Here is a 12,922-nt window from a genome sequence, read left to right as displayed (position 1 = left end):
CTTAGGTTGGCTTCGGTGGTCTGATTAAATACACAGTGGAGTAGGAAAAAATTATTCGAAATAACTGTTAGTGCAATTGATATATGTATAAGCAACATCTGGTTCCTCTTTACGAATGTTTTTGATTCAATAATGAAGAAGAGGGGAAAAAGGAAATATTTGTAACAAAATGCGTGTGCAGCGAAGGACAATAAGAGAACATCGTGAAACAATAGGAAAAATAGAAAAGGAAGAAAATATGAATCTCTGAAGAACTTTGTTATATCTCAAAACGAAGTTTCTTTTTGAAAATTTTGATATATTTTATTTCTCCAAAATCCCATTTCAAATTTCATTTTTTTGTTGATCTGCAATTTACAGAAATGCTTATTTGATATAACAAGATAATATCAATAAAATGTTGAAGTGTTTCATTGAGTTAATAACAATTTCTGCAAATTCCCAAGTAATGAAAATTTTTTATGATCATTGAGATCTTTTGTGAAACTGTTAATTATTTGTTGATCTATTTGCAAAAAATAATTTCTCTTCAATAAATATTAATTGCTTTTAACGTTAATTTTAGTAATATGAAAAAAACTGAAATTGATTTCAAGATAAAAAAAAAACCGAATATTTTCGAATCTGAGTCAAAATCGAAATAGAAAAAATATCAATGAAATGTAAAAAAATACATTTAAAATTTACAATCGTTCACCAATCAAAATGACATAAATAAACAAAAAGTACTTCATGAAATTAATCATTTTAAAAATTGAAAACAGTCAGAAAATTTCTAATCAAATTCTATAACTTTCAAAAAAAACATAATTCTATCACTTGATCATAAACAATCACCAAATGTCAACTGGATGTCAACAATTTTGAACAATAAAAAATATAAGAAAAATCTATACTATTTCAACAAATTCAAGGTATCAAATACAATTCCAAACAAAAAAGAAAACTTATATTAAAAGTTCAAAAACTGATTTGTCTATTTTCCCTCTGTTTTCCATCCACTCTTCCCTTTCTGATATTTCTCTAACTTTGACTCAAAAAGATCAAATCCAACAAAGATAAAAGACAGACACAAAGATGAAACATCACTTCACGCTCTCAACAACTCTCCCTTCCAAAAACCTCGCCCAAAGATCATTGAATTCCCTCACAACTCTCTCTATTAATGAATCCAGATAAACACAAATATGAGCGGGACAATAACAAATTTGAAAATATGGACATTATGGGGACAAAAAGTACAAGAAAACAATCGGATTCTAACTGTTGTGCACCTGGGAGGCTGTTCGTCGTATCCAGGTCCGGATAAAGCAGTCAAGAGGCTGCAATATCTAATACGAACAGTCTTGTCCAGCACCCTTCCGATAGAGTGCCAGCTAAGCATGCACAACAACTAGTTTCTTAATAGGGGACACCAAAAGAACAATTTTGAGATTCATTAAAAGAAGAAGAGTCAAGAAGAAGCTCAAATCTCCTTGAAAGAAGATCTTGAGAAGATTGAGAAAGAAGAGAAGAGTTAGATGATGTGATATCAGAGTGAAATGACTTCCTTGTTCGTTGCACTTTTTCTTTCATTGTCGACGATTCGAGGGCAACCAGAGAGCGTTGAGGAAGACATATAACAGTTGAAGTGCAGACAAATGAGCCCTTACGCTCAAAATACATGTAGTCCTTCATGTGGGGAACTGACAATGATGGCCATGAGATTTGTTGAGATGGTACATATTCTTCAAAGAACCTCTCATGCACAGAGTCATTGACAGATGTTGAAGATGGTGAAGAGTTTGATGATGATGTTGAGAAAATGTTTGATTGAGAAGTTGAAGAAGTAGATGTTGACACATTCATGTTGTTTTCGAAGAAGTCGATCAAATCATGAAGTGTGGTGATGTGTTCAGTCGAAAGATTATTGTCGATAGTATTAACTAATGCACCAAATTCACTATCACAGATATTTTTTCCATGAGGCTCAGCGAAGAAGTTGAGTTGAGTATTTTTCTTTTTGAGAAGTTTGGATTGTTTAGAGAGGATGAAGTGAAGAAGGAAGCGATTTCGGTTGTGTGGGCCCGAATCGCAGAAGAACTTAAAAGTGTGAGTGTCTGAGAAGAAGTGCCTTTTGATCACAGATTCCAGACACTCAATAACAAATCTGTGATCATTTGAGAGGCAGTCGGAGAAGAAGTTGAAAGTTCTTTTTGTTTATTGATTGTTTATTTTTTGAAGAGAGATGATTGTGAATTGAGAAACCTGTTGATAGTTGAAGAATTCTTGTTGAAGTTTGTTCTTTCTGATAGGAAGTTTCCATTTTTCTTTGAAGTCGAAGACGAAGACTGCTTCTCCTTCTTTCAGATTGTCTACAGTCGATTGATAATGTTTTCGTTGCATTTCTGCAACAAGACGATGTTGACGAAGAAGTTTAAGAGTGTGAAACTCAACAGAAGAAAGTCCGTTTTTGTTTTGTGATGACTTTAATTTGTTTTCAAGATAGTTGAGTTTCTCGCACATGCCGCAGAGATCCGTGCGCCTTTTCGCTTTGGAGAAGTTGGCAGTGAGTTTGTAAAAGTGAGATAAAGAAACTTTGATATTTGTTTCTTCTGTGAACTCTTTCCATAATTTTGTCTTGGGCTTGAAGATTAATCTCTTTTCATTAAGAGAAAAGATGCCCGTTTTCTTTCTTCTTTCTTTCAGTGCTTCCAATCCATAGTTAGTTGTTATTGATGAAGAGAGTGGAGTACAAGAAGTTGTTGGATGAAGTGGAGTGATGAATGATGATGATGATGAAGATGATAAAGATGCTGTTGTTGTTGTTGTTGTTGTTGTTGTTGTTGTTGTGTTATTTAAATTGTTCAAATTTGATGTTTTTGAAGAAGATGATGAACCACCAAATTGAAGAGTTGACAGTGTTGGCTTTGTTTTTTCTTTGATATAGAATGAAAGTGAAGGAGTGTAACACTGGGAGTAAATATCTTTCCATGATGAATTCCAATTATCTTTATCAAATTCAGAAACACTTACATCATTGCAAATATTCCACAATGCATCACTTCTTGTCTTCCTTTTTACTACAGCGATGTAATGTCCATTCTGTAGATCTAAACGCTTGAAAAGAATTTGCCCAACGAGATGATATATGATGATTTCCTTATTGCTCTCTTGAAGATGTTGAATGTTTTCTGTTAAAAACCCTTTGCAGAACGTGCGCTGGTTAGTGCTATCAGTTTCAATTAGAAGCGTTCTCGAAGGCGCAGAACTAGCAGAATCAGTGCATTCATGACAGAGGGCTAGCACCTCTGGAAATGCAGCCATTTCCTCCCATCGAGCAGCACAGCATTTTTCCTTGTATTCATCGCAATAAACATTGTTTTTTCCATCCAAAATTTCTGTTGCAAAAAGTGAAGATAAACCTTTATGAGGAGAGTATGAATTGATGATAACATAACTGCATGCTTCATTGAAATGATTTGATTCTTTATGGCATTGTTGGCATTTGAAATGAGTGATTAAAACAGTATTGAAACTGTCCTTTTTAATCAACTCATCTTTTGGAAGAAGTTTGTGAAGATTGTCAAATGCCTCAGCCACATTTTGCTGCTGTCTGCTGCCATATCCACAAAAGTCTTTCCATTTGTTGATCAGTGATGGGACCCACGAACGCACTGATATTCCGTCTTTAGCCAATTGTTGACAAACACTAATAACACGCGAAGATGTGTTCTTCATAGCTGTTTGTTTTTTGAGTAAAGATGGCTTTTGTGAAATGATTGAAGATAGGCATTGAAGAAGAGAGGCCAGATAGCATGTGTTGCCTAAGTTTGGTAATCCTTTTGCTTTTTGTGATGATGTTTTCGAAGTATTTAATGAATTTGAAGAAGATTGAGAATGAGAATGATTTTTAATTGAAGTTTCTTTAGCACTCTTTTTTGAAATATTTTCCGAAATATTTCTAAGAAAAGATGTTTCATTATTTGAAGATTGAATGCTTTGTTGTTGAATAGTTGTAGTGTCATTGTCTTTTGAAAATGATGAAAGTAGATTTTGAAATGCTTGAGGTGGAATGAGATTGGGTTATATGGCATATTCTACTAATTGATCACTGACCCACACATCATCGTTAAAAAAGGAAGCTGAAGATTCTTCAATAGGAGAAGAATTTATATTTTCTTTTTGTTTCTTTTTGAAAGATGAGGAAGATGAGGAAGATGAGGAAGCGGATAAGGATTGCTTTGTTTTGAAAAATTTGTGAATTGGATTAGGTGAAGGAGATGAGTGACGTTTATGATGTGATTTGTTTGTTTTTCTTATTATTGAACCATTTTCTCTCCTTATTGGAGTACTGATTGGAGCATCAAAAGCTTGAGAAGATGAAGAATTTGAAGAAGGAGAATTTTTTTCTGAAATGGTTTTTGAATTTTTATTTTGTTGAGATGATGAAGAAATAGAAGATTGTTTTTTATTTGAAGAAGAGTTTTCTGTGATTATTTCTTCTTCCCAAGCTGCTTCATCAATAAATCTTGCATAATCCGGTTCTGCTCGCTGCTTTTTCTTTGCTGACTGAAGCGAAGTTGAGGCTTCGGTGGAATGGGCCAACATCCAGTTGTTTCCCTTTTCCCAGTCCTGTTCATTTAAACCTTAATAAACAGAGAGAATTATTCGAAAAAAATATTAATAAATTCAAACCACTTTTGCAAGACGGAAGGTGAGGTTTTTGAGGCTGAATGATAAAACCTTGGTTCTTTTTGAGTGTTTGCTTCGCGTAAATAAATTTGCCTTCTGTCACATCATATCCATAGTCTTGTAAATCGGACAATGATGTGTTGTGGGAAAGCGCTTGCAGCGTTGTTGTCTGAGTGTGCTACGAAGCGTTGTTGTTCACCACAGACAGATCTTCCAGCAGCTTTTTGTGATATTCTGTTTTAAATAAATAAATAATTAACAAATCAAAAAGAAAAAAAATAACAGAGAGAGAAAATAATATTTTTTTTACGCAATACAAAAAAGTGAAAATCAAACCATTCAAAGACTTCAGTAAATCATTAATTATTGAAGATGATTGCCTGAAAGTGTAAAACAAATAAGCAAGTAACGAATCCACGTCATCTCCACCAATGCGTTCAATTTGTTTCCAAAGAGTTTTGGATCGAGAATTAAGAGTTGATTGAGGTTTTGAAAAAGACATTTTTATTTTGAAAGTATTTTTATAATGGTTTGATGATATTAGAAATTTATATGCTATTGTTTGAATTTACATTACTTTCTTAATAATTTTTTTTAATATTTTTTTGGTTTTATGTTTATTCAATAAAAAATTGACAGATAAAATATTCAATGAGCTTCCAAGAATGAATTTTTATTATTTAAAATTATTCTACAAAAATTTGCTGACAAGTCAACACTGACATAACCTTCTTTCCTTTTCCACATCGTTAAAAAATAATATTAACATCAAACAACAAAATGAAATTTTTTTTTAAATTATTTAAATAATCATTTATATAACTAAAAAAAAGCATAAACATCTCAATCAATATTTTATTTTTATAAATAATTTGTATGAGAATATTAAATATCACAACAAAAGAATAAATCCAAATTTTGAGAACAATTTTTATAAAAAAATAATGATATATTTTTGATAAAAGTACTTTTCTCAATTGTCACAAATAATAAACCATGAAAATTTTTATCATAAAAAGAAATCTTAAAATTAATAATAATTATTTTAAAATGTTTGAAAAAATAATCATTCTGAAAATTGTCCGATTTGATCTTATTGATCAAAAAAGATTTTTATAACAAGGGAATTTTCAGAAATCGTTTTTGCATGTATTGATCACTTCTTTATATCATTTATTCCATTATGAACAAAAAAATAAACATTTCTGCAAATTCCTGATCAACTAAAAAATGAAAATTCGAAATGGGTTTATGGTTTATAAATAAAATAGATTTTTCTGGAAAGGAACTTTGCTTTTTGATAAGCAAAATTCAAATATTATTCATGTCTTCTTTAATGCTTCTTCTTCCTAATCTTTTTCAATCCAAAATGTTCTTCGTATATGTCAAATAATTTGATGAATCTTTCATCATTTTTAACCTCCATTTCTTCTGCTTTTTCTTCTTTTTCTCCTTCTTCTTTGCCTGCTCCTTTATTCCTTTCTCTGAAAACACGCAATGCTGATTTATCGCCATCATCGTCTGCTTCTTCTCTTTCTGCTTTTCCTTCAACTACTCTACCTATTCTATCGGTTTTGCCACAAAGCGAAGTCATTTCAGCAAAATCATAAATAATAATCAAAGTGTTTTTCCTCTTTTTACTTCGTACATGCACACTTACCGTGTTGTACATGTGATTGAAATGACAAAGAGAAAAGAAATGGTTATACAAAGAAATTCAATTGCAACAGAGGAACATACAATCCGTAACAATCAGTGCGTTCTTCTCCAACACCTTCAATGATGTCACAGAGCCGAAAAGAAGAGCAAGATACCAACGAAATGCGAAGAATGCAATCAAAACTCAACGTAACAGCATAATGTGCGGTGACTGGCCTGGGGATCCTCACTCTGCGGCTGTTGTGGATGTGCACCGCTACAACGCGGATAAGGCAATTCTGTGGAAAGAGCATTCATTTATCTGCATGAAAAATGGTTTTTTTTTTTACACACGAGCTCACACCCGCAGATGAGACATTCAATCGCTACGATGGACTGCTCTACACAGAGGCTGGCATGCGCTTGCTGCGGAATCTGCTGAATATGCCTTTCAATTTGGGTGCTGCTCCGCTGGGAAGCTAGACGTTTTGGAGATTGCGTACCAGACGCTAAGTCTAACTGATGCGCATGTTTCATTAAAGAGTGGACGAGGTGCAAAGATGACGGAGATGCACTTTCTGGAGTATGCACACATCGGCGAGGTGGATGCACCTATGCAGTCCATTGTGCTGCGGAACGAAGGTGGGACTAGCATCGACTATAGACTCGACGTGACTGATGTGGAGCGGCTGAATGCATAGGCGTCTTATTTCCCTCTGTTTGAGTGCCATGTCACGAGGGGCATTGTTCCTGTGTATGGGAAGCAGATGATATTCTGGAGCTTCCATTCGCTGATGCAAATAGGTCTTTTGGTTAGGATTCCGATCAAGCTGGGAAGCAGATACAGCTCAGTGAGTGTTATGAATGCAAATGTGAAAGGACGAGCAGTTAAGAGAAGGAAGTGATGGACAGAAGGTATCACATACATGGAAACTGTAATGCAAGCTCTGCTGGTGGGAGGCGGTTTCATCGCGAATGAAGGTGCAGAGACGCTTGTACATGTAAAAACGACAACAATTCTAGGCTCCTCTTTTTCCTCTTTCTGCTCAGCAATATTTAAAGCAGCATGAGCGAATTGACTTTATGAGAATGGAGGGTTGGATCATAGAGAAGAGGCTGGTATGTCAGGTGTGTCCGCGCATGAAACTGCATCTGGCGCAGCGGAAGAGGGCGAATGAGAGAAGAGAGAAGAGAGGCATCCTGTTTGACTAGTAAGAGAGCCATCCGCTTATCAAGTCACAGGTTGAGACGATTCAGCCGATTAGAGGAGAGATTGCAGAAGGAGAGAAATGTGTGTGTGTTGTGGAGCTGCGTACACTAATAGCTGCACAATTCGTTGACACTTCACTTCAATTCCACATCAGAGATGCAATTTTCACTTCCTCCTTCTCAAATTCTTCAATTTCAGATCAGAATTATTCATCGTCTTCTTTCTTCAATGGTGTTGGTGTAAGTTAAGAAGGATAGCAGGTTTTTTCGTGTCATCGTTTCCCTTCAACACATCGTTCATCTTTTATGAATGCTTCTTCTTCATCCTCTTTATCTTATGTTGTTGCCTCCAACACAAACTCAGGCAATACTTATGATCACTCCATCATCGCCTCACTCTCCACACAGCACTCTCAACTTGGAAAAATCAAAGGAATTCCTTCTTCTTTTCCGATGCCTTCTCAATCTTCATCTTCCTCCTCACTGGCAATTGCCCCGCATCAGCCAAGCATCCGCAAGAAGCCACTGAGAGTGAGTGTCATTGAGCGCATGACGAAGTCGCAGGGCACTCAGACAGCCTCTCGACTTGAGCAGTTCTTCCATGTCCTGGAAAAAGCGAGAAACAAAGAGAATCAGTTTATGTTGGCGCTGGCGAGGCAGCCTTTTGAACAACTTTAAGCAGCTGCTGCGTTAACACTGCAATAGCGAACATTGACCAGTTGCATTCAGCTCAATGAGGCCACGAAACAGGCGCTGAAAGACAGCAGCACAAGCAAAAGTGGAGCAGTCGATAAGGGTTTACAGAAGGAGAAGGAGAGAGAAGCGTTTGGGATGTTCAAACTCATTCCAACGATGTCTGCCATGAAAGGAACACCAAGAGAGAACAAAAGGAACCTGATCCTGCTGAAGGAGACTCGAAGCATCAGTGATGGAGGAAGAAGGATGACTGATGTAAATGAAGTTAGCGGAGTGAATGTTTCTCTTCCTCCCTTGTTGAATCCGTCTACTGGCTCTTCTTCTGGTTCTTGTTCAGTTTCAGTTCCATTGAATTCTCATCAGTGAATAGTTCAACAGAAATCTATGCAATCACAGGGAATTCAGAGAATTCAAGGGCTTATTCCAACAGGAGTAACGAAAAAGCAAGGCAGCGCAGTTCGTCTGCCTCCTTTGGGAACGTAGCTGCAACTTCAGAACAAAGAGAACTATGCTGAGAATCTTAAGGGAATTGAGATCTTCTTTTGCTATCTTCAGCTTATATCGTTAGAGCAATCGAAGAAAAAAATTCAAAATGCAAGGTTTGTAACTCCAAATTCTCTAATGCGCCAGAAAAGAAAAGAGCGAAAGGTCACATTGCCTTCAAATTGTATTTTCGGATCTCCGATGGATTATTCAAGTAATAAAAGTCTTCTGACATTGGAAAAGCACACTGTTCTTCGAACACTTCCTCGCAAATGTCACTGACATTTGTTCCACAGGCACCTCTATCACCTGAGCTGACTCCTCTTTCAGCTGCCAAGTTATCATCACCTGTTTCTGACGTTTTGTGCGAAATGGGCAACTTCTCTGTGTATAATTCATTGAAATGTGTGTTGGGCGTTCGAATATCCTTTTTTGTTCATTTGAGAGAAGTGACTCAGGTGCAAAGCGGTGTTGGATTAATAACATTTCGTAAATTTTTCGAAGAAGTTGAAGATTTAGCTTCCGTTTGCATTGGGGCGGCTGAAGAGGAGGAATGCATGAACAAGTGATACAAGAGGTTTGGATATCAATAATGAATCCGTTAAGAAGGTGAGGAAGAGATGGTGAACAATGAGAAGAAGAAGGGGAAAAGAAAGTTTCATTAGAGATGACGAAAGAGAGACAGAAAAATATGAGTTTCAGCTTGAGAAAAGATTGAAAGCTGTGTCTGTGAAAGCCATTGGCGAAAGAAAGGAGAATTTTTGATGGACAGAAAGAGAGCATAACAAGAAAAGTTCAACTGGAAGAAGAGAAAGTTCACTAAAAAGAAGCAGAAAACAGATACATCTTGGGAGTTCAGCCCACAAAACAAAAGATTGTTCAGAAAATTGAATTCAAAGAAAATGAAAGTGCTTCTATTAATAAAAATGCAGATGAGACTGAAAGAGATAACAGAAAAGAAGAAATAAAAAAAGAATGAAACAAACCTTTAAAAACGAGAAAGAAATCTTATTTGTGCAAATAGAAAGAGAGAAGAGAGTGTTTGGGAGGCTTGTGAAAGTAAAGAGCGTTAGGAGCCGTTCTGCTGGAAGTGAAATACATGATGATCGAGGAACATTACAAAACAAAGAGCTGAACAAGAAGTTGACAGAGCTGGAGTTAGCAGAAGTCACTATAGACTGAGAAGAGACCGACGAGCAGATGAAACGAATACTGACTGCGAAGGACATGGTCTTAGGAGAACAGATAAAGAGCCCGGAGATGGTAGATGCAAGAAGAAAGGAAAACAAGAAAAAGAAGAAGAAGAAAGAACATGAGAAAATAGAAAAAAAGGAAGGGAAAAGAAAATATCAATTTATTTGCTTGATATTTCATCTCTGTCTGAGACTCTTCTCATTCAACTTTTCACTTTCAACGAGCCTTTTATCACCATCGCCTCCTCTTCATCATCAATATAGTCAGTCACATCCACTTCATTTCAGGAATGAACTTTATTAAAAGCAGAATATCCTTTTTTATCCTCGTCATCATTGTCATCAACGCCCTCTACAACTTCTTCTTTTATGTTTCTTCTTATTTAGCATTGGATCAGAGCATCGACTTAGTCAAATGTTTGTTTTGTTCAATTCAGCAGAGTCACAAAGTTAGCAAAAAATTATCTCATTTCTTCAACTCCCGTCAAATTCAGGGCCAATCGTCATCTTTTTTTTTTTTTTCAGAAGCACAAAACGTATATTCAATCTATTGCATTATGAAGCCAAGTTTTAATAACAATAGATGTGATTTCGAGTCGAAAAAATCCGATCAGAAAACGCACATCAAAAAATGGAGATTACCTCTGGCTTTTTCATTTGGAAGATGAAAGAGGTTCAGATGTAAAGAACATTTAATCAAAGCAATTTAGGTTCTGAGTGAATGATTATGAGGATGACATTCGGCAGAATGTACAATGTCACGAGCCTTCAACGAGCAATCAAAGATGAAACGATGAGGGAAACATATTTATTTGAAAAGGCATATTTAACAGAAAATTCTATGAAAGAAGAGAATAAATGCCCGACAAGCAATGCCGATTTCATCAAATGCACATATGAGATGTTTTCTTCAATTTTGTGTGCCATCTCCCCAACTTTCTTCGACCTTGTCGTCACTTGCACGTAAATTCACCGACAAGTCAGATGATGAAATGATTTCTGCCTTACGATCTGCACCTTCCTCAGAAGACCCATCGCGTTGTGTGCTCTTGCAGGGAGTCTTTTCCAACTCGCAATGTATTGCTTTGATGTCAAGATGACCATCCACATGTTCATTATCAGCTGAATGCCCATCGAGAAATATGAACAAATCGACATTCCAATCACCGAATGCATCTGTTCTGTTATGTCCAACAACCGAGTTGTCTTTCTGAGTGATGCTTGTCATGAAGGCGAACAAGGGTTCCTTCACAGAAGCGACAAATGATTCGCACACAAAATACATATCTCTTCCGACGCTGGACTTGTTGGCTGAAAACACGATATTGGTGATGGCAAAGGTTGTGGATGACACTTCCGAATCATCCTTGTACTCGATCATGAGAGCACCGCCTCTTCCTCCAGAACTTGTATCCTCGCTCACAGAGCAGCTGGAGAAGGTGGAATCACTCACTGAAAACGAGTTGGCAGGGGCAGATGAGGCGAATGAGATGCACCCGCCATTGGTGGGAGTCTGTTGGTTTTGTGGAGCTGAGTCGATGTTGGTGATGTTGCAGTTGGCGAGGGAGAGGGAGAGGGCAGGGGAGGTGGCATTTAATGAAGAAATAAAAGAAGAAAGAAGAGAAGGTGCAGTATGAGTGGAATGAATTTCTTTGGAGATTAAGGAGCGATAGAGGATGTATGTGGAATGAGAATGTGAAAGAAACAATAATGGAAAATTTTGGATGAGGAACAATGAGGATGGAGAAGAAAGTTTGAACGCCAAATAATCAGGAGAATAGAAAGAGATAACGAATTTGAATCAGTTGTTATTGTTGGAAATATATTCTTTTCCACAGTTCTATCTTTTGTTTTGCTGTTGAAGCTGAGCTACAAAGCTGGAATGACGATTTTGTGATGTTAAATCCAAAGAAATAAAAAATAACAAACTATTATCATAATTTGAAAATCATAAAAATAATAATTTTAATAAAATTCAAAACTTTTCCAATGTTTTTTGTCTTTATTTTCCAATTATCGGTATTGTTCAGTAAATTTTGAAACTTTTGTTTTTTTCTGAAGTTTTATTTATTTGTTTTTGGTTCAATTTTTTATAACTTGATCTAAAAATTCTATTTCACCAAAAGCAAGAAAAAGGAATGATTTTTCTATAAGAAAATATATGGGACGAAATTTTCTTTTTCCAAATTTTGTTCCACCCGTAATTTTAGACAAAAATTTCGACAAAAATTTAAATAATTCACTGAATATTTTTAAAACTTTTATTTTTATAAAAAATAATAATAATAAACATTTATTTACCTGGGAAACTGATTCTGGACCCAAGTCCTGCAAGTTACTCTATTATTAAGAATTTATAGAGCAACAGGATTGAATCAGTCAAGTACTCAACCGAATAAAATTCGGTTTCATTGGATAAGCATAAATAAATTCAATTATTATTTTTTAATTGATTTCACTGTTTCCTTTTATTAATTAATTTATTTAATTAAAAAAAAAAGATAATAAAAATATTATGGTTATAAAATAATTAATAAAATTGAATTCAAATTCAAAATAATTTTATAGTTTGTTTATTACATTAATTATTATCAATCACTTTCAATAGTCTTAAAAAAAAAAAAAAAAAAAAAAAAAAAAAAAAAAAAAAAATCATACCTTCATACCTATTTTATCAAATTATACAATGAAAATTTGCTAAAGAAATATTTTAATTTAAAAAAGAATTTTCAATTGAATTATGAAAAGAATAATTATCAGAAAATGAATCAAAAATTGAATTTTCAGAATTTAAATTACACACCTGTGACATACCTGTTTCACTTGTCAAGCTATTTGAATCTGAAGAATTATTTGAATTATTATAAAAATTATTATTCGAATTCAAAAAATCTTTTTCTCTATGAAAATTTAAAAATTTCATTCTATTTTCAATCACTTTCTTCACGCCTTTTCCGAATTTTCCTTTTTCTGAAATAAAAATGTCATTTTTTTTATTATCGTTTCTTTCAAAAATTTTTCTTTTTTTT

At 34.9% G+C, this 12,922-nt stretch overlaps 5 protein-coding genes across 5 annotated transcripts; 3 read left to right on the top strand and 2 right to left on the bottom strand.

Moving 5' to 3' along the window:
- Positions 1-1,401: 1,401 nt before the first annotated feature.
- MONOS_15275 (uncharacterized protein) lies at positions 1,402-3,720 on the bottom strand (the record flags this gene model as incomplete). Its single annotated transcript, XM_067868140.1, has 2 exons — positions 1,402-1,998; positions 2,248-3,720. 2 exons carry the CDS (start codon positions 3,718-3,720, stop codon positions 1,402-1,404), a joined length of 2,070 nt encoding a protein of 689 aa, XP_067728824.1.
- A 2,813-nt stretch (positions 3,721-6,533) lies between these two features.
- Positions 6,534-7,013, top strand: MONOS_15274 (uncharacterized protein; the record flags this gene model as incomplete). The annotated part of the gene is made up of 2 exons (XM_067868139.1): positions 6,534-6,613; positions 6,722-7,013. The coding sequence occupies 2 exons, from the start codon at positions 6,534-6,536 to the stop codon at positions 7,011-7,013; spliced, it is 372 nt and encodes a 123-aa protein (XP_067728823.1).
- An 814-nt stretch (positions 7,014-7,827) lies between these two features.
- Positions 7,828-8,583, top strand: MONOS_15273 (uncharacterized protein; the record flags this gene model as incomplete). The annotated part of the gene is made up of 2 exons (XM_067868138.1): positions 7,828-8,156; positions 8,241-8,583. 2 exons carry the CDS (start codon positions 7,828-7,830, stop codon positions 8,581-8,583), a joined length of 672 nt encoding a protein of 223 aa, XP_067728822.1.
- A 2,220-nt stretch (positions 8,584-10,803) lies between these two features.
- Positions 10,804-11,178, bottom strand: MONOS_15272 (uncharacterized protein; the record flags this gene model as incomplete). Its single annotated transcript, XM_067868137.1, has 1 exon — positions 10,804-11,178. The coding sequence occupies one exon, from the start codon at positions 11,176-11,178 to the stop codon at positions 10,804-10,806; it is 375 nt and encodes a 124-aa protein (XP_067728821.1).
- A 46-nt stretch (positions 11,179-11,224) lies between these two features.
- MONOS_15271 (uncharacterized protein) lies at positions 11,225-11,530 on the top strand (the record flags this gene model as incomplete). Its single annotated transcript, XM_067868136.1, has 1 exon — positions 11,225-11,530. The coding sequence occupies one exon, from the start codon at positions 11,225-11,227 to the stop codon at positions 11,528-11,530; it is 306 nt and encodes a 101-aa protein (XP_067728820.1).
- Positions 11,531-12,922: the final 1,392 nt, after the last annotated feature.

The sequence above is a fragment of the Monocercomonoides exilis genome (assembly GCF_001643675.1).
Source record: "Monocercomonoides exilis strain PA203 chromosome Unknown scaffold18-1597598, whole genome shotgun sequence".
In the NCBI taxonomy this organism is placed as follows: Eukaryota; Preaxostyla; order Oxymonadida; family Polymastigidae; genus Monocercomonoides; species Monocercomonoides exilis.
This window is presented reverse-complemented; position numbering and strand designations above follow the sequence as displayed.